At 41.6% G+C, this 20,055-nt stretch overlaps 1 protein-coding gene across 1 annotated transcript; it reads left to right on the plus strand.

Moving 5' to 3' along the window:
• Window positions 1-7,792: 7,792 nt before the first annotated feature.
• Window positions 7,793-18,278, plus strand: fgfbp3 (fibroblast growth factor binding protein 3). The gene is made up of 3 exons (XM_033612707.2): window positions 7,793-7,905; window positions 14,406-14,685; window positions 17,037-18,278. Exons 2-3 carry the CDS (start codon window positions 14,411-14,413, stop codon window positions 17,494-17,496), a joined length of 735 nt encoding a protein of 244 aa, XP_033468598.1. The 5' UTR covers window positions 7,793-7,905; window positions 14,406-14,410; the 3' UTR covers window positions 17,497-18,278.
• The last annotated feature ends 1,777 nt before the right edge of the window (window positions 18,279-20,055 follow it).

Here is a 20,055-nt window from a genome sequence, read left to right on the forward strand (position 1 = left end):
ACATGTCAACAGAGACCAGCTCCCTCCACTTTAAATGCCTTTTCAATGACAGACAGCCCTCTCTCAGTCCCATCCCATCCTCTTTCCATTTCACCTTCTATCTACCACCCTTTTGTCTCTCTAAAACACACACACACACACACACACACACACTCATACACACACACACTCTAGATAGTGGTTTGGTGTCATAATCACTGCAGTAATCACAACAGAGGAGGCGACAGCAGCGATGGAGCGCTGATTGCGGCCGCATCTCAACGACCGTTGAAGACCAGAAAGTGGACGTCAATGTTTGCTGTCAAGGGCTCGTAGTCATTATTAGCTCATCTCTCTCTCTGTCTGTCTGTCTGTCTGTCTGTCTGTCTCTCTCTCTCTCTCTCTCTCACACACACACACACACACACACACACACACACACACACACACACACACACACACACACAATGTAGTGACCTTGCAGACACCCTGTCAGGTTTTCAGTCTTGTGGGAGACATTTTACTCTCCAGTTAACAAACAGCATTGTAAAAAGAGAAAAGGTAGAAAGTGGCAGCAGGTGTTGAGAGAATCAGGCATTGAAACTGAGCCTCCAGGAAACAGAAACAAACCCTGCAACATGAATCAATCTTAGTGTGTGCATAAGAATGTCAGCATAGTATTGGTATAACTGGAAAACACCTGTCATTCTTGCGCTGTTGCTGCCCGCTGCTAATAAATAGGTAAGATAATTCAGATATCAAAGGCTGAATTTCCAAACAGAGAGTGAAGAACTACAAGTTTTGTAGCAAGAACAAATGTGTGTGCAGAAATAATAAATCTGCAGATGAATATGTAATGTAATTTTTTCTTTAGAGCAACAGATGTAACGTTTTGGCATATCTGTTCTTCATGCTGTTTAGGTTTCACACATCATTGTGTTTCTTTTTCTAATCAGCTCTTCTGACTGTGTTTGTTTCTACAAACCACCAGGAGGAGGCAACAGAGTCCCAGCTGTGTATTTGCTCTCCAATGTGTCATGAAACAAACATGAAATAGTAATTCACACTCTCTCATACACACGTTTCCTGGTGTGCACAAATGATTAGTCGCATAAATCATTTAACAGTTTAGCAGAGGAACACAAACATAAAACACACACACATACACACACACACACACACACACACTCTCACTCACATTCAATCAGACGGGTGGTTTCTCCCCCTTAGGTGGTTTTGACTTTTTGCTTCCACTTTTTCTGTCTTGTATTGTAAAGCATATTTTAATCTTCATCATAATAAAAATGTATACCACAAAACGTAATATCTGTTGACACCATAGGCTGTATAAAAATTATGCCACCCATTGGTTTGGTGGACTCATTTTAAAGCCTCAAATTTGGCATTTTGGTCATTCCCATCTTGGATTTTTGGAGCCAACAGTAACCACATTTGAATGAGAGGTTGGAGCTGTGGAGGAGCGAGAGGTGGATCTGACACAAAGACTTTGGTGACACCTCCCAGACAGCCTGTCACTCAAAGCAGGCACCAAAACAATTTTTTGCACCATTAGAACAGAAGAATTATGGTGCGTTTCTTTTCATAGGAAAAGGTACAAACTGTGCACGAGAACAGCCGGGTACTGAAAGAAAGTGATAGATCTAGCAGCTAAAGAGACAGACATTTGGTGGAGTTGGTGGAGTCCAAATCAGAGTGAAAATTAGGAGCGACTATGGGGTTCAGATTCATCAGGTGGACACAAACACAGCTTCACTGAACGGTAATGTTGCTCTGTGTCTGCTGGATGTGGAAGTAATTACCTGTTTACTGACACGTTAGTAAGAACCATGTGACAAGGGGAAAATGTGTCAGGACATGTGTAGTTCTTCTGCCCCCTGGTGGCCTAAAAATAATGAGTGCAGCTTTAAGTAGAAAGTTGAATGAATGATTTTATTTGCAATTAAGAATTTTTCCACTGCAATACTCTCAATTTTACTCAATAGAGGATATGGGTTCTATTTCTGTGTGGTATAGACATGTAAACATGAAATAAAAAGTTGTTGGAGAAGCAGAAAACTTTCTCTGGTATAAAAACAAACACACAAATATGTATCAAATGGATAGGGGATGAAAAACACATCAGTTCTACACATTATTTATTCACTCCTCCATGAGTCACACACAAACCCTGACACTACTGATCTGCTTTTGACGAAACTTGAGTAAACGATGCCTCTCCTCGCTATGTTCTGCCTTTCAGATTGACGCTGCTCGGCTCAAGAGCGAGGTGCACTTAGAGCTGAAAACAAGGTGACATATTTGTTCCTGATTGGCCCAGACTGGGCGGAACGGCACATTTTCTGTTGTTGGCTTGTTTTTCAGAACATCCCTCTCTCGCCAAGCAGATTTTTGGCAGTGCGCGCGGGGAAGGAGCCGTCCTCGGATCTCCACCAACCCCTGAGCTGAATGAGAAGGAGCTGGGCTGCGATGACAGGGTGTCGGCAGGGGGTTAAGCTGTGACCCAGATTCCTGCACGGGTCTTTGTCCTGGAGGAGAGAGAAGATTCTCCTCATTCATCTCGCTGAGGGCCGAGTTACTTACTCTTATAAATGCAGTGATGGAGGGGGAGAGAGAAAGAGACTTGGGCTGATGAAAAAGGAGAAAAAGTGACTTTGAGTTTCAGTGTGCTTTCATGCAACAGGCCATGCATTATGGATTATTATTTGGGGAAACATGCAAATGAGAAACTCATGAGATTTTTGTTTATACTGTATTTGTTTATCTCTTATTCTGTGTACTTGTGCTGTGAAGGCCACCGTCTCTGCAGGAGCTCATGTCTCATTCACATTCAGGAGGAACACTCAGTTTTGGTTTTCTCTGGGATTCTCAAGTGCTTCTTCATATTTACTGTTGTCATCCAGCCATTTCAACATGTAGTTAGGAGCTACTTCACGCTGAAATGATGGGCATTTAACAACAACCTTGTGGAAATGTGTGACAACATTTTAACCCAGCTTTAACCTGAACTTGTAGCAGTCTTTTCTTACAGGCTTCCATTATGGTAGCCCTGCATGTTAAAGTTATGACTGCATAAAAATGCTAAAATTGTTGTCTAGTCTTTAAAAAACAGTTTTAAAAGTCATTACTCACTGTTCTTACCCTTAAAAGCAAAACGATTTACAGCCTAACATCATTCACTGGGTTAAATCAAGAAACTCAACTTTCAGCATAATATAACTAGTTTATTATGCAAACATGGAGATCATTTATTTCTTTCTTTCTTTATTTTCAATTATTTTAAGAGAGTCTGGCACATAATAAGCAGCTTATTTATGTTTACTCTGTGTAATTCTCGTGAGGTTAACTGCATAAAAACATGCTGATACATGTCACCAGGCTGCTCTGTGAGGCTGTAGACCATAGAAAACCAAAGGGACAAAAAAGGTCAAAGACTGTAGTTCAGCTTTTTCTGGATTAAATTATCTTTGGGCCATGCAAAGAGACAGTTTGTATTAGAGCAAAAAAGTTCAGGAACTGCACTTGGAAAGTAGAAAAGTAATGAGCTATTTTTTCCATGTCACTTCAAGAGTCTTATTTACTACAACCCAAGAATGTGAAGGCATTTAAGGTTAACATTAAGATTAATTGAATAAAGTTCACCTCACATTTAACCAGTTTGTAGCACAATGGTTAAACACCAGGTCCATTATTTATTTATTTATCTGTGCATAAATCGTTCTGCATCTTCCTAGTAGTTTTCGTTTTGCATTTAAATCCGAACATTCACATTTTGGTATGTACAGTACAGGCCAAAAGTTTGGACACACCTTCTCATTCAATGCATTTTCTTTATTTTCATGACTATTTACATTGTAGATTCTCACTGAAGGCATCAAAACTATGAATGAACACATGTGGAGTTATGTACTTAACAAAAAAAGGTGAAATAACTGAAAACATGTTTTATATTCTAGTTTCTTCAAAATAGCCACCCTTTGCTCTGATTACTGCTTTGCACACTCTTGGCATTCTCTCCATGAGCTTCAAGAGGTAGTCACCTGAAATGGTTTTCCAACAGTCTTGAAGGAGTTCCCAGAGGTGTTTAGCACTTGTTGGCCCATTTGCCTTCACTCTGCGGTCCAGCTCACCCCAAACCATCTCGATTGGGTTCAGGTCCGGTGACTGTGGAGGCCAGGTCATCTGCCGCAGCACTCCATCACTCTCCTTCTTGGTCAAATAGCCCTTACACAGCCTGGAGGTGTGTTTGGGGTCATTGTCCTGTTGAAAAATAAATGATCGTCCAACTAAACGCAAACCGGATGGGATGGCATGTCGCTGCAGGATGCTGTGGTAGCCATGCTGGTTCAGTGTGCCTTCAATTTTGAATAAATCCCCAACAGTGTCACCAGCAAAACACCCCCACACCATCACACCTCCTCCTCCATGCTTCACAGTGGGAACCAGGCATGTGGAATCCATCCGTTCACCTTTTCTGCGTCTCACAAAGACACGGCGGTTGGAACCAAAGATCTCAAATTTGGACTCATCAGACCAAAGCATAGATTTCCACTGGTCTAATGTCCATTCCTTGTGTTTCTTGGCCCAAACAAATCTCTTCTGCTTGTTGCCTCTCCTTAGCAGTGGTTTCCTAGCAGCTATTTGACCATGAAGGCCTGATTGGCGCAGTCTCCTCTTAACAGTTGTTCTAGAGATGGGTCTGCTGCTAGAACTCTGTGTGGCATTCATCTGGTCTCTGATCTGAGCTGCTGTTAACTTGCGATTTCTGAGGCTGGTGACTCGGATGAACTTATCCTCAGAAGCAGAGGTGACTCTTGGTCTTCCTTTCCTGGGTCGGTCCTCATGTGTGCCAGTTTGGTTGTAGCGCTTGATGGTTTTTGCGACTCCACTTGGGGACACATTTAAAGTTTTTGCAATTTTCCGGACTGACTGACCTTCATTTCTTAAAGTAATGATGGCCACTCGTTTTTCTTTAGTTAGCTGATTGGTTCTTGCCATAATATGAATTTTAACAGTTGTCCAATAGGGCTGTCGGCTGTGTATTAACCTGACTTCTGCACAACACAACTGATGGTCCCAACCCCATTGATAAAGCAAGAAATTCCACTAATTAACCCTGATAAGGCACACCTGTGAAGTGGAAACCATTTCAGGTGACTACCTCTTGAAGCTCATGGAGAGAATGCCAAGAGTGTGCAAAGCAGTAATCAGAGCAAAGGGTGGCTATTTTGAAGAAACTAGAATATAAAACATGTTTTCAGTTATTTCACCTTTTTTTGTTAAGTACATAACTCCACATGTGTTCATTCATAGTTCTGATGCCTTCAGTGAGAATCTACAATGTAAATAGTCATGAAAATAAAGAAAACGCATTGAATGAGAAGGTGTGTCCAAACTTTTGGCCTGTACTGTATATATTAGTGTTTTCTGCATGACGACGTTGCTACATATTAACCCAGGAGCCTGCCTTGCCTGAGCCAAGCCTTCTTTGAGAATTGTCCTATCTATCTCCTCACCAGCATGGAAACTAAGCGATGTACTGCTGGGGACATTATGTTAGTTCAGATCCAGATCCGTACTCAATAGCAGGAATAAGCTAACTGATCAAGACAGTGGTAGAACCAGTAACTCCCGTGTTTTTGTGATGTAAAATTACTGTTTCTGTCAAAGGAGTCTGGCTTTGAAGAGAGTGATATAACAGTGTCAGTTTCTTGTTGTGAAAGGTCTGTCTGATGGCAACGTAAAGCAGTGAAAATATGCTAAATATAGTATATACTTAAACTGGTGGCTAAAATACTTCTTGCTGCTCCTCCAGTCAACGCAAGAACATTGCTTAGCTTTTGTGTCAGTAGTCTGCTTCTCCAAACTGGGGACCTGCTGACCACCATCTACTGTGTGTAATAAACTGACTATGGATAAGTATCTTATACAACTCCTCTTCAAAATATTTCTTATCTCCACCAGACATGGTCTGGCAACCAGGTCTCGCTCCAAAGTGATCAAACACTGATGCTTTCGTGCTTTCATGTCGGCACGATACGTGGCCGGTCGCTGTTATTGTTTAACGGCGCCAGGTGGCATCAGGGGGAAATGCGGTGGGACATGGACATAAGTTAAGAAGGTGAAAGTCCGATGAAAGCAGGCGGGAGGGGTGGTGGATGGGTCCAACAACCAACAACTTTCACACGGGAGTCCAGTGCTTGCTTTCTGAAAGACTGTAAAGCCAAACCCTGTTCTTTTTTCCTAAACCCAATCGTGTGTTGGCTGAATGTAACCACGTGCGTTTGTTGTTGAAGGAAACAAACATCAATTTGCGGTGTTATACTGACGTAGTGCGTTTATTTTGAAAGAGACGGTATGCAAACTGTGAAAATGAAAGTGTATTTTGAAAACAGGCAGTGCATGTAACAGGCCGAACTTGACACGGCATACCAGAATGTCAAAAACCAACACACTCAGCGTACCTTGTATGTCAAATTACGACATGAAAATTCCATGACCAAACGTCGATATGTGACAAGGTCGGCATGAGAATGTGTTTTAACTGGTTGTGTCGATCTATCTGTCTGCAGCTAATCACACAAACTAATGGACCAATAATCCTAATATGTTGTGTGCACATTTATGAGAGTAGGCTCAAGGATCTCTCGTGGTTGCAGTGATTCACAAATGTTGAGCAAACTGTTTTATTGCCTGTTAATACTGTCATTGACGAGACCTTTAACAGGCAAGTAGGGGATAACATTTTGTAACTGCTTGGCTAAAAACAACAAGCCTTACCATCTGTTGCAGGACACATTTTTTGGCATTTCATCATGGCTCAAAAACTGACATTCACTGAAAAGTCTGGCCTGATCTTGAACCAGAGCATCTGCAGAATAATTCCATACCTCATATATTACGATCGACTCAAATTAGGCATAAGATATATTTATCCCTATTTATGTTATTTTCAACACCATCTTGACTGTAAAGGAGCCAGGAGGGACAACGCCACCGGATCTGTTCTCCAATAAGTGCACTTTTCTAGTTATTACTATAAGTAGCACTCCAATGTACATCACTGCTTTTTACAATCTGCTGAGTGGACAATTACATCGGAAAAAACAGGAGAAGAACATAGATGGGGTCGACCTTTGAAGGAGAGTTAAAACTGTCAATGCCTAATTCACAAAATGTTGTGATATTGTGTTGCCTGCTGCGTCAAAAGCATTTTTTTGGCATCATGGATGTTGAAATCACCTTCTGCTTTCCCTTCCCTTTGATTGTGTCTTGGAGCCACATTGAGCTGCTGATGTGGTTCTTGTGGTTTTAAATTTTTAATGTCTGTTTTGTCTGGCTGCTTATTTACAGCTGAGTGCTTTCTATTGGCAAACTCAACACTGGACTATTTCATACAGTGATGAATGTGTTTAACCTCATGCCACTGGGAGTGCTTGGACTCTAACGAACCAGACAGTGTTCATTATTTCCCAATAAAGTCTTAATTTGAAAATCTACTAAATAAATAATGTAAAAAAACCCAAGATGCTGCAGTTGACATATTTATACAGTAACAGTAAAATGTGCGTGAACTGAATGACACTGAAGCAACCCTTGAGGTGTCGTCACTGTCCCACAGAGTGAGAAACCTTGGCAAGTGTGTCCATTGTCCTGATCCCACACACACACACACACACACACACACACACACACACACACACGGTTTTGTCAGAAGGGGTAAATGTGGGAGGCGTCCCTGAGGTTTTTTGGTGGGCAGTTCTTGGTATAGTCCTCCTTATTCCCCAAACCCCCTCCTTCCTCCTCCTCCTCCTCCACCTCCTTTATCCCCGTCTTCTCCCCTCTTTTATCCAAGTGTTCGTGGTCCCCTCATTCCCACAGCGACTCAGAGCCGTGGAGCGTCACATGGTAAGAACACCGGGCCTCTGCTCACACTAAACAACAAACCCTGAACACTTAACTACTCTGCATTTGTGCTTCTTTCTAAAACTGTCAAACCAAATATTAGAGTGTGAGAGGTGACGAAGAAGGATTTGCTTTGTGTCATGACTTATTGATGAGGGGTGTATTTGGAGGTGTGTGTGTGTGTGTGTGGTGGGGGGTGTGCTTGGAAAGGGGATTATTTTTGTTTTGGTGCTGTGTGTCTTTGTTTTTCATCTCCTAGAAACTCTGCTGCAGTGGAGAGCTGACTTATACTGCAAAATAGAACTGTTTTTGTTGAGACTTTTTTCTAATGTCAAGATGAACATGAACCTGTGAAAGTTAGAAAAAATAACATACCAAATTTGAGAGGAAAATAGGGACACTTTTATATATAATGCTGCATATATAAAGATTTTTAAAGTTTTTAGCTTGAAGTCATTTTTTTATGTTGTTTCAAGATGAGTCCCTTTGAGAAATTGGGTAAATTTTTCAGTCTTTTTAATTAATTTAGCCAAACTCAGTGTTAATATTGATTGCATCGCACCAGCACTTTTAGTCTTGACATTCAGCTCAGACCTCTGAGGTCTTTTGCTATTGGACATCAGATCAGTTCAGGCTTTGATGCAAAATTTAATTTTATAAACTAAGAAAAACACGCAAATATACAAAAAATTGTCACCTAACAAGGTTCAGTAAAATATCTGTGTAAATATGAATTATGCAGACAGTTGAATTTAGGTTGTAACTTAAACACTGACTGCTCTTTGACTTGTATAGTAAGACACACAATGAACCGTTGTGGAAGGACAAAGCACAATGTAGATGCACACAATTTCCAACAGTACATGCCTCAGTTACCACCATTCAAAATGGCATCTTCTGTAATATGGCTTCTGAGAATTCTCAGTTCTGATTGGCTTGCATGTGTTAATTTCTTGTAACAGACAGTATAAACTTTACACAGACCTTTTTCAAATCGGATTAAGTCACAACTAAATGTGTGAAATGTGAATATTAGTTTGTTTTGTTTATGTTGCCACAGACACCGTTAGTTTAAACCAGTTCAAGTGGAATGTGTCTTTTTGTGTGCCGTATTGAAATGGAGTGGAAACCGTGCCCAGCCAGCTGGAAATGGCACTGTGTCGGTCAGGGTTTGGGATGGCAAAAAATGTCAATTTATTCAAACCATCTGTGCACAAAAAGAAGAGTGCTCAAAGTGCAAATAATAATCATAAAAAGTGATAAAAAAACAGCAGCAAATGTTTCAGTCCTTGACTATCATCAGTGTTGCTGACGTGTGCTTCACAGACACATAGAGACACAGACAGATTCCTACCAGGTGTGATGAATCAGTCAGCTGGAGTCAGTAATTAGATGAGATCAGCCTGACTCCCAAACCACAATGACCTGTCTATTGAGAATTATATATTGCATGGATGTTTTTAATACATTTTTGCCATCAATCTCAGCCTGTGAATCTTTTTTGTGGCCCACCAGCGCAGTTTAATTGGTGTGCGGGTATTTTTTCTGTTCTCCTCTGTCTTGTCTGTTGTACCGATGCACCCAAGATTTACGTTTTTTGTTGCCCTAAGCTGGCGCAGTTTCATGGCAGATATTTTTTGATTACAAATGGTGGTTTGTTGGCAAGTTGCCATGATGCTCCTCTAATCAATACATCTGTAGTAGCTGCTTATTTTACACATCCGGCAGAGAGAGTCCAACATGATTATCGTTCTGGGGAGGTGTTTTTATTTCTGTCCACCTGTCCTCCCTCTCCTTTTACCTAAGGTTTGGTCTCTACCAACTCCTGAGAAAACCTTATGGTATCTTTTTAGTCATCAGGTCTATTTTCTAACATTTTATGGCACATCTACAGTGATTGTCTATTGTGCTCAGAGTGCTCCCAAAATATGGATGACCTACATGTAGTGCTGTACCTGAACACATCATGTGTAGACACTGAAAGAGAAGTGAGGCTACTGCTGGGCTGCTGATGTCCGGTCAGTGTAGACAGTTTTACAGAATGTTCACCCTTCAGTCAGGGGTGTAGTACTATTTGTTTTTGGAGCATACCTTTGGCGCCTGTGCATGGTTAACCTCATCATGTTGAGAATGTTAGGCTATGCAGTAGTTAGTTAAGCAGTATTACCACTCACACACATTCAGTGTCTTTAATCGCCTGGAAAATGCAGGGTCAAGCAATGGCTACTACTCTTGTGCCTTTTCTGTGCCAGTTTTCAACAGCTTGGCAGCAGTTTGCGTCTGAGGTTGCTAAGCACCCTAACAAGCACCGTATCATAGCCTATTTACCTGAAATCCTGAGTGCAGAGCTGATCTTCTTCCAGGAGCTGTTTGTGTGTAGGCCTATTGACTGCTGGACAGACGTAAAGCTCTGCCAGCCCTGCACTAAAACGATCGACTTCTTCTCCATATTTATCACAGACTGATATTTACAGATGAAGGGAAATATATGTGTCAGCCTTGATTGGTTGTTCCTCGTCACATGACATGCAATGCACACTGCTGCGTTCCAAAAGGTGAACTCTGTGTAACTCAGACATTGTCGCACTGGCGTTTGAACTCACCTGCTGCATGTCTACATTAAAAACAATTAATCTGAGGGTGCAAAAACTGCGGCACGTGTACAGCCCCCTTGCCGATACCATGGATGTAGTAGGTTGTAACTAGTGTGGTTACACTGTTGAATGATTTTGTTTACTTACTTGTACCGAGTAAATGAAGCTGCATCTGAAACGTTTCAGTAAAGGCAGAGGTGAAGCTTATCTAATGCTATGAAAGCATAACATTTCACTGTGGATGCAGCCCGAGCTGGCCAAGTTTAACAGACTGGCTTTGAATTGTGTCTTTGCAAAAGCATTACAAACATAGAACAAAATAAAGGTGTAATTCACAATATTTCACCATGTAATTTTTATCATGCAGTGTCTGAGCACAATGGGAACTCAAACTCATATAGCAGTAGCTGCCTTGGTCTATCCACTGCGGGCTTAACAAAAGCCCAGAGGGGTCAGGACAATGAGCACTACGATCTCTTTGTGTTTGTTTTTTTGGTTCCCGATGTGAAAGATAGTGTTGATAACAGAATAGTAATGATACTAATGTGCCTGATTGTAAAATCCATTCGTTTGTTCACGGAGCACTTTGGCTTCAACTGAAACAAAAACATCACGGAGCTTTGGAGCATAATGTCCTTTTGAGTTAATTTTCCACCTCATTACAACACAAACGCACAAACATTATTAATGGGATTAATTATGGCAACGCGCATCCTGTTTTTTTGCCCCCACTGTATCACATAGTTAACGGTATGGAGGTAGAGGGAAGCAACCTGTTCAGTGTTTATACGCTGACCCAGGGGCACAGCGCTACACAAGATATGAATGCTTTTACTCTCATTAATCCAGACTCTAATTGTTTAGAGTGCTGATTGCAAACACAGTTCATTAAACACACAACAGCTAACCTGGGAGACAGACTGCAGGCAAAACAAAAGAGACAAAGGACAGTCTGAACATTTAGATCCACTTGGATCAGCTTATTCATTTATTGGCTTAATTTTCACATTAGAATTCTAATAAATAGGCGCTTAATAATTCCTCTTCTCTCTGATATGAGCTGATGTTACTATCAGTTCGTCAGTTTTGACACTGCAGAGCATTAACGTTAAGCACTAAATCTTATGTTGATGCATATTTGACTTCCCGCTTTAAGACAACAACATTGTCCTTCTTTAGCTGTATTTTCTTATTATTCATATCTTTTGACAAAACCTGTTATTAACTCTGAGTTCATCAGTTATCCTCTCCTCCCCTCACTTGTTGTTTGATAGCTGCATATCCGGTCTGGACTCTTCCTGGGAGAGTGTTGTTGATGCTTGGCTGATTTTCAATAAGCTGCTGACAGACTCACACCCCCACTCTCTGTCTATTGTCCATTTTTTTAACATTTAACACTCGTATCGTGTCACTCTTTGACATTCTGGCCCTCTGGGATACTGATGAGGAAGGCTTCTCTCTTGTTAAAGATTGGCAATGTTGAACCCATTCAGTTTGACTTGAAGTTTCTTCCAATCACATGTTCTAGCACTGAAACTGCTAGTTGCAAGTGTCAATATATTTTCATTGTGGCTCTTATCAAAGATATCTTTTTAAGAATTAAGTATTTCTAGCTGGTGAAACAGTTGTATAATGTGTTCTGTTGCATGGAGGGTCTAACAAAAACTCAATGGAGTTGCATTGTTGGAAATGTGAACCATACAAGCAGCAGACCCATGTTGACGCTATTGTAAGGCAGTGACCTCTGGAGGCTGTGTGACGAAAGCAAAAGGCGGAAGTCGGGTGACGTAGTATAAAGAGCGGCTAAGTCTGTTTAGAAGGGCAGCCTGTTCTCATTCTCAACCTGTCCATCTGTTGCTTTGTCAGTGATTTCAGCGTCAGACACTGAAGCAAAAAGGCACCTTTTCGGTGCAGTATGATACACTGCTGTCAGTTTATAATGCTGCTGGACAGCATCTGTTTGAAGTGCAGCTGGTAACAACATTAAATAAGGATCTGGAAGGTCCCTATAGGACAGGTTGGAGGGGAGGTGGATGGGTCCAACAAACCCAGGACTTTCACCTGGGAGCCCGCTGTTCGCTTCCTGTCTAAGTATTGAGCCAAGTCATGACGCTTCTATCTAAACCTCACACGGGTTATTTTGCTGCACAATAAAATAAACACAAATATGAGATGTTTTACCAAAGTTTTAAATTTACTTTGAAAAAGACTGCATGCATCTAACAAGCAGAAACTTTTCATTTCTTGTGAAAATAGAAGAGTATTTTGAAGGGACAACAGATGTAACATGCATAAGCGGACATGGCGTTTCAGAATGTCAGCAGCAGATGCAAGAGGACACCTAGCGCATCATATGCAGACGTGAAAGTCCACTGACAAAGCGGCGATGTTTGATGAGTTGGTATGAGAACATACTGAAAGGAGGTCGGGGTGGATGGATAGGTCAAACAAACACAGGACTTTGACCCAGAAGACTGCTGTTCTGCATCCTGTGTGTAACCCATAGTCATAGCTGTTGTTTTAAGTAACATAGTTGACTGGCGCACGTTAGTTAAGTTACTTTACAAATGTACCTTTTTTAACCCAAACTGGGATCTTTTTCTCTGAACCTAATCAAGTAGTTTAGGTGCATCTGTGACAGTTACATAACAAAACCATTAAAGGTCATGTACAACACATTCTGTCGTTTGGGTATGAAGATGTGCTGATCTCCTGCAACCGGTAGGGACACTAGGAAATGTTCCTGTAGGTCATAGTAGAGGGTGGGAACAAATGATTTATGTGGTCATATGGTTTGGAGGACTTGTTGAAAATGTAGGATCCATTGTTTTGAGAGCTTGGCCTGATTCCTCAGAGGAATAAAGGTGATAACTTTGGTGACCCCACGACTTTTCCGCTTGCACCAACATGAGGTTGATATTTGTGGTTTTGAGTTAAATGTCTTGACGACTATTGAATGGATTACCATGAAATTTGGTACAGAAAGTCATGACACCCCAAGAATGGATTCAGCTGTCTTTATGATGCAATTAGCCATATTTGACCAAAAAAAAAAATTCTAAAAGGGCTCATGTTTACTCCCTTTATGTACAAATATAGATCTGTTCATTTCAAATGTTGTAACCATCACTGCCCACATATCTCCATGCATTCTTTATGTTGTCAGATACATTTACTAGATGGCACTAGAAGGCAGACTCAAAAGGTTCTGACAACAACAAACATGGCGACTATGGAAAAGATCATGATAATGTACCTTTAACGGAGGCAGCGTTGTAGACGGAGGTGGTCTGTGAGGCCATTAAATACATTGCAACATGTGAACAGAGAATTAATCTCAAAATATTACTGATTTGTGCCATTTTACTATTTTAAAAATGTCTGTATTGTGTCCAGCTTGAACTACAATACACTGCCCCCCACAGTTCCTGCTGGTACTGCTCCATTCTGTCTGTGTCATTAAGCTTTCAGAAAACATGGACAAATACAAACAACATGAACAGAGTAAAAACAAAAGGCTCTATCCATGTCAGTACACATATCTAACATTGAGCATAAATGAGTCATCAAAGGAACTCACAGAAACACATTTTTAGCTTTACACATCCAGCAGGTACAGAGCAACAAGTTCCTCCCATAGAAGTTGTGTCTGTGTCCACCTGATGAATGCAAGTCCAACATTCACCCTCTTTTATCTCTGTTTTTGGTCTCTACCGGCTTCAGGGAAAAACATCTGAATCTTTAGCTGCTTGATTTTCCACTTTCTTCACCAGCTAGGCAGTTCGTGTTCAACAGGATTTTCTCCGCCACAAAATGAAAGCTAAGATCAAGATGAGGCCAAACCACTGAACAAGGGGTTCAGGAAATAAACTGACTTTCTTATTTCTGTGTCCAAATGTCTCTTCCCAGCCACCATGAGTGTCCTGACACGCAGTTTCCTCTTCCTCCTCCTCCTCTGCCTCCCCATCCTCACCGAGGCCAAGCGGCAGTCTGGTGAAGGGAAACCTGAAAAACCCCGCCAGCCACCAACATCCTCCCCACCTGCCAAGAGGGCTAGAAATCGCTCGGTGCCTGGCTCTGGGGAGCTGACCACCAAGGAGGGCCATCGCTGCATTTGGCAGACGTCTGGTGAGGGCATGGTGAGCCTACTGGTGAACTGCACCACTGAAACACTGGGAGACCAGCAGAGGTAAGGGAAGCACTAACAGTAATACCTCACCTGATTCACTGAAGGTCGAAGAGTGCAACATCTCACTAGTGGATGTTACACACATTAATGTAATTCACCATTAGTGCCCATAAATTCATGTCACCTAAACCTGACCAAAGTGTCAATTTCATTTCAAGTCATTTTCAGTCATTTAAATAAGTCAGGGGTTCACTTATCGAGAAGGACACTCAAAACTGGAGCTTATTATTTAAATCACTCCTCTGCTGAGTAGTTTAATTCTGGACAAACCCCTGATGGGAAAGATTTATGATACATATTTATGGACTGGACCAAGTAAGACAGTCTCTTCAAGTCTGGCACCACTAGAAGGGATAAAAGCACACAGTGTGTAATGTTGATGAATGATTCTAGTTGTGTCCTCTTCAGAAAAACTCAAACAGAGACCAGGGCTCACATCCCACTTGTGGGTAGGTTACAGTAACACTTTGTCACAGCTGGTTATACCAGACAACGGGGATAGGACCCAAAAGCAGACTGAGGAGGCCGCATGATGACTTCAGTAATTTTATTGGTGAGAGACAGGCAGGCACAGGTAGGTAGATGCTAACCCATACAGATATACAGATAACAGATGCTTGAACACAAAAGCAAAAAGCAGGACACCAATAAAGCAACTACAAACTGACAGGGGGTGAGTGAAACTGGGCTGGTTAAATATCTGGACGACTAATGAGGAGAGTAGGGACAGCTGAGCAGGTGAACTGCACAGCTGATTAGAGGAGTGGCATCAGGTGAGAAGACGGGTGAAGCAGTCAGGTGATGGGGAAAGAAGGTAAAGTCAGAGGGCACCTGGTGGATGGATGGAAAATGGCAATAAACAATGCAATGAACTGATCAGCCTCTCCTTCATATTTACCATGGACTAATATTAACAGAATAAAGGAAAGATATCTGTTGGTGACTGTATTTTCCTCGTCAAGTGGCATGTAGTTTGCATTGCTGTGTTCCAAAAGTTAAACTTCTCCTTTTTCAGGGCCAACACATTCTCACTCCCATCTCGTCACATATCGACATTTGGTCATGGTCTTTTCATGTCAAGATATGAAGTGTCAGGTACTCAGGGCTTTGGTTGCTGATGTTCTCGGACGCCATGTTAACTTCTGCCTGTACCCCACACTGTCTGTTTTTCAAAATACACTACGTCGGTAAAAGACAGTGAGTTGATGTTTTTTTTCCTTCAACAACAAATGCACATGGTTACATTTAGCCAACACACACATGTGATTGGGTTAGGTAACAAAAACATGTGGTTGGGTTTAAAAATCCCAACACAAAACAAAAAAACAGGTTGGCTTTACAATCACACAGGAAGCAAACATTGGCCTCCCAGCTGAAAGTCAGTGGTTGTTGGACCCATGCACCACAACTCAAACTTTCGCCCCCTCAGCTTATGTTGTTGTCTGGCCACGTTTCCCCCTGACGTTGCTAGGCACCATTAAACAATAACGGCAACTGGCTGCGTATCATGCCAATGTGAAAGGACACTTTTTTCATTGGTGTCTGACGCCAGAAGTCACTGCCCAAGCGCCGGCATTTGACAACTTTGGAGTGAGACTGGGTTTACAGGGCACAGCCTCGAAAAACAGGAGCTTGGCAATGCTTACTTACTGTGACGTCATTGCTGTCACTTTTGAGCAAGCCCTCTGAGTGTCTTCAGTGACAATAATGGATTTGAGGCGCAAAAAATGCCACATGTGTACCGGCTCTAAAACCAACAAAGTAACTATGTCTTATAAGTTTGAATATGAGCCATGGCAGAACTGTTAATTACAGAACAACTACCCTACTCTCAATATGGCCTTTTAAGATTAGAGGATGTTTTTCCTAATTACATTACAGAACAGATGTGTTGGGATCCAGAAAGAGTTGTAGCATTTAATGCCCACAGCACACACCAGATGAGACATAAAACTGTCTCCCTCATAGACATGCTGCCCTAAAAAACTTTTTAAATGGGAATTACTGAGCTCAGATTATTGATAACCTTTTTCAATATGCAAAAAGGTGATTACTTTTGCCAAGACACAGGTGTGCTATTAAAGTTGGGAAACATCTGACACAAAGTCCTGGGTGATTTGTCTGAAAGTCATTTAAAAAAAAGACTCATTAGTTTCCTTCATTAAGACATGTCAAATTCTTCATTATCAGGAACTGCTTAGTTGTGAATTAATGACAAAAGTCACAAACAGACAGAGAAAGGGGAATAAATTGGAAGAGAAGTTTCAGTCCTTGAATGTATTTTGACTTTTTCTTGACTTCTCGCTGTCAAATCTCTATTCTCCTTGATTTTGTTTCTGCTTTTTCTCCAGGTATTGGTGCCGTTACGCCGGTAAACCAGACCTTTGCCAGGCCTATGGGGTGAAGTCCAGCCAGTACTGGAAGCAGCTGGTGGGGAAGCTGAAGAAGAGGCAGAATGCCTGTGATGGAGAGAAAGTCCTGAAGGCCAAAACCTGCAAGAAGGCTCCGGCCGAGGCCCACATGAAGCTCGCCCAACGCAGTGGAGAGGAGGAAAAGAAGGGAGGAAAGGAAGGAGGGAAGAAGAGAGTAGCACCAGCCAGTAAGAACTCAGATGGGGGGAAGTCAGAGAGGAAGAAGAAGAAGGAGGAGGAGGAGGAAGAAGAGAAGAAGAAGAAGGAGGAGGAGGAGGAGGAGGAGAGGACTGGGTTTGATGATGAAGGGTTGGTGAACGACATGGAGCCAGTGCAGAGTTACTGCAGCGAGGGATGGCACGCCGTCTGCTCATTCTTTGTCAAGTTTTTTGAGGGTTGATTGGAAATTGTGTAAAAAAAATGTAAAGCTCATTTTTGTTACACGATGGCGTGAGTTCACAATCTGAAAACAACCGTTATAAAGATGTTTTTTGAAGTACAAAGTAAAAGCGGAGTCAAGATTTGGTCATAAAACAAAACACTTTGTTAATATGAGCTGTTTTACAAATGGGGCCACATGGTGTCGAGATTGCAATAGTGAAGTGACAATTTAAACTTGGCAATCTGAACTTTTTAAAAATTGAATCAGACCTATCAATAGTGCATGAGAGCCACACTTCATTATAAATGTCCCTCAAAGTCACACAGACCATCTGCTCATGTAAATCCTCAGTGGAGGGAACAGATTATCTGATTATTTGTGAGTTCAGTTTGTGATAATGGAGCATATTTAGCTTTGGGTTGTGTTATGTCATATAAAGGTTGTCGTAGTTTTGCTCTCTAGAAATGTTCAATCAGATGAAACAGATGCTAAAGTGACGATAAACTGTGTAACGTTGGAACTGTCTAACAAATAAAAATAGTGTTTTGGTGAGCAATCAGTCAGTGATCATCACTGATGGTAATGGTGATTATAGTAGTGATAACTAGTTGGATAGTTTATTTTGTGATGTGTAACTAATATTTTCTATAAACTTTGTGTAACTGTTTTGTAAAAGCAACCTGGTTACAGTTGGATGTGATTCGTGGCAGTTAGTCCTGTGCAGCATTTTTTATATTTTTTTCAAAGAAATGTTAACACTGTCTTGAATTCTAAAATAAAAATAAAATGTAAAAAACAAACAAGTGTTTTTTTTCTACTAAGTTAACCTTGGAGATGCACACAACTACCCATGGGTATAATGGGGTGATATCTTGGCCATTGGAGGATAGAAATGATAGTAATATCATGAAATTTACAGAGATTATAACCACAGTGACAGCATGCTGTGGTCAATGTCTGGTTAGTTTAGGCACAAAATCACTTGATATGGTTCAGAAAAGATCATGCTTTGGCTTTAAATACCCAACTCTGGTGGCACAATCCCTGCTGGAAACACAACAGTCATAAACAACCTCTTTTTGTGCCACTATCCCAGCCGAAAACGCAGCAATGTCTTGGGGAAAAAAAACCCCAACTGCTTTTCATGGTTCTTCCACTCTGCATGTCGAAGTATCCTTGGGCAAGATACTGAACCCCCAGTTGGGTGGACATGGACCCCAGGGGTCCATGTCATTGGTCCGACAGCCCATTGGTTCGACATCCCATTAGTCCGACTGTCCGCGGTGCTGAACGGCTCGCAGCGGGCGTATGGTGCGCCGCGACCGGCTCTGGGTCAGCTGGGAAAGGCTTGAGGCGGAGCAGGCTCACGGCTTATGTGTTTGTCACTTTCTTTTTCATTTTAACCCACACCATGATCTTTTCCTGACCCTAACCAAGTGGTTTTTGTGCCTAAACCTAACCAGACCTTAACCACAGGGCATCATGAGGATTTCGGAACGGACTTCGGAACAATGGGATGTCGAACCAATGGGCTGTCGGACCAATGGGCAGTTCCCGCTTCTAGTCACTGTTCCATCAGTGTGTGAGTGCGACTGAATGGTTACTGAGTAGCACATGGCACCTTGTATGGCAGCCTCGGCCACCAGTGTGTGAATATGTGTGTGAACAGGTGAATGTGGCAGGTACTGTATGTTAAAGCGCTTTGAGTGGTCAGCAGACAGATACTATGCCTCCCAGTTATCCATCTGCTTCCATCCTGTGCACACTGAAATCATGATGGGAGAAAGAAATTTATTTTCTCTCAATGAAAAATGTAATCTCCTAAAGGCTTAAGACAGAGTGCCAAATATGAGCCAACAAGATGCAGCAGCAAAAACTGGTGCTCTCTAGGCTACCTTGTAACCTTGTGGCCGCTGATGGAAATGGAAAACTAATGCACACTGGGAAAGCACCTGTGGTTGAAGCCACCCTTGTCAAGTGGGCTGATATTGGTAGCAAAGCTCTCCGTTTCATTATTTTATATTCATATAATATTTATAAAAATTACAGTTAAATTGGTATGGATGAATAATAATAATCCTCTTGTAGTGATCAATTTGACCAAGATAGATGTGATCAAAGGTTTCCACTGTATTAAGGTAGGTTTCTGTTGTAGGATTCTGAATTGAGGAAAAAGGGCGAGAGTATTGAACAGCTCAGAAACAGCATGGTAATAATCTTTCTAATCCCATTTTATCAGGGTACTAACTGAACAAGCACATCCAAATTCCAGTTAATCTGTATCTAGTCTTTTTTTTTAGAGTCTTCAATCAACCAAACCTGTGTACCTGTCAGGAGATTGTCTTGTGAAACCTTTTAGACATACCCACATTTCAGATATTTAATCCTCCTGTCTCATAAAGTTATAAATTATGGATAAGTAGCAGTTGTTCAGTGTGACCTAATGTGTCCCTGCTTCTTGTTTTTTTCCCTTTCCCTGTCTCCCTCTGTGTGTCTCACATTGATTCAACCTTCCTCATCTTTCTGATTATTTTCCACTTTATTGAGTATTGCAGCACGGTGGTAAAGAACAAAGAC

Source organism: Epinephelus lanceolatus, chromosome 17 (assembly GCF_041903045.1).
Source record: "Epinephelus lanceolatus isolate andai-2023 chromosome 17, ASM4190304v1, whole genome shotgun sequence".
NCBI lineage: Eukaryota > Metazoa > Chordata > Actinopteri > Perciformes > Serranidae > Epinephelus > Epinephelus lanceolatus.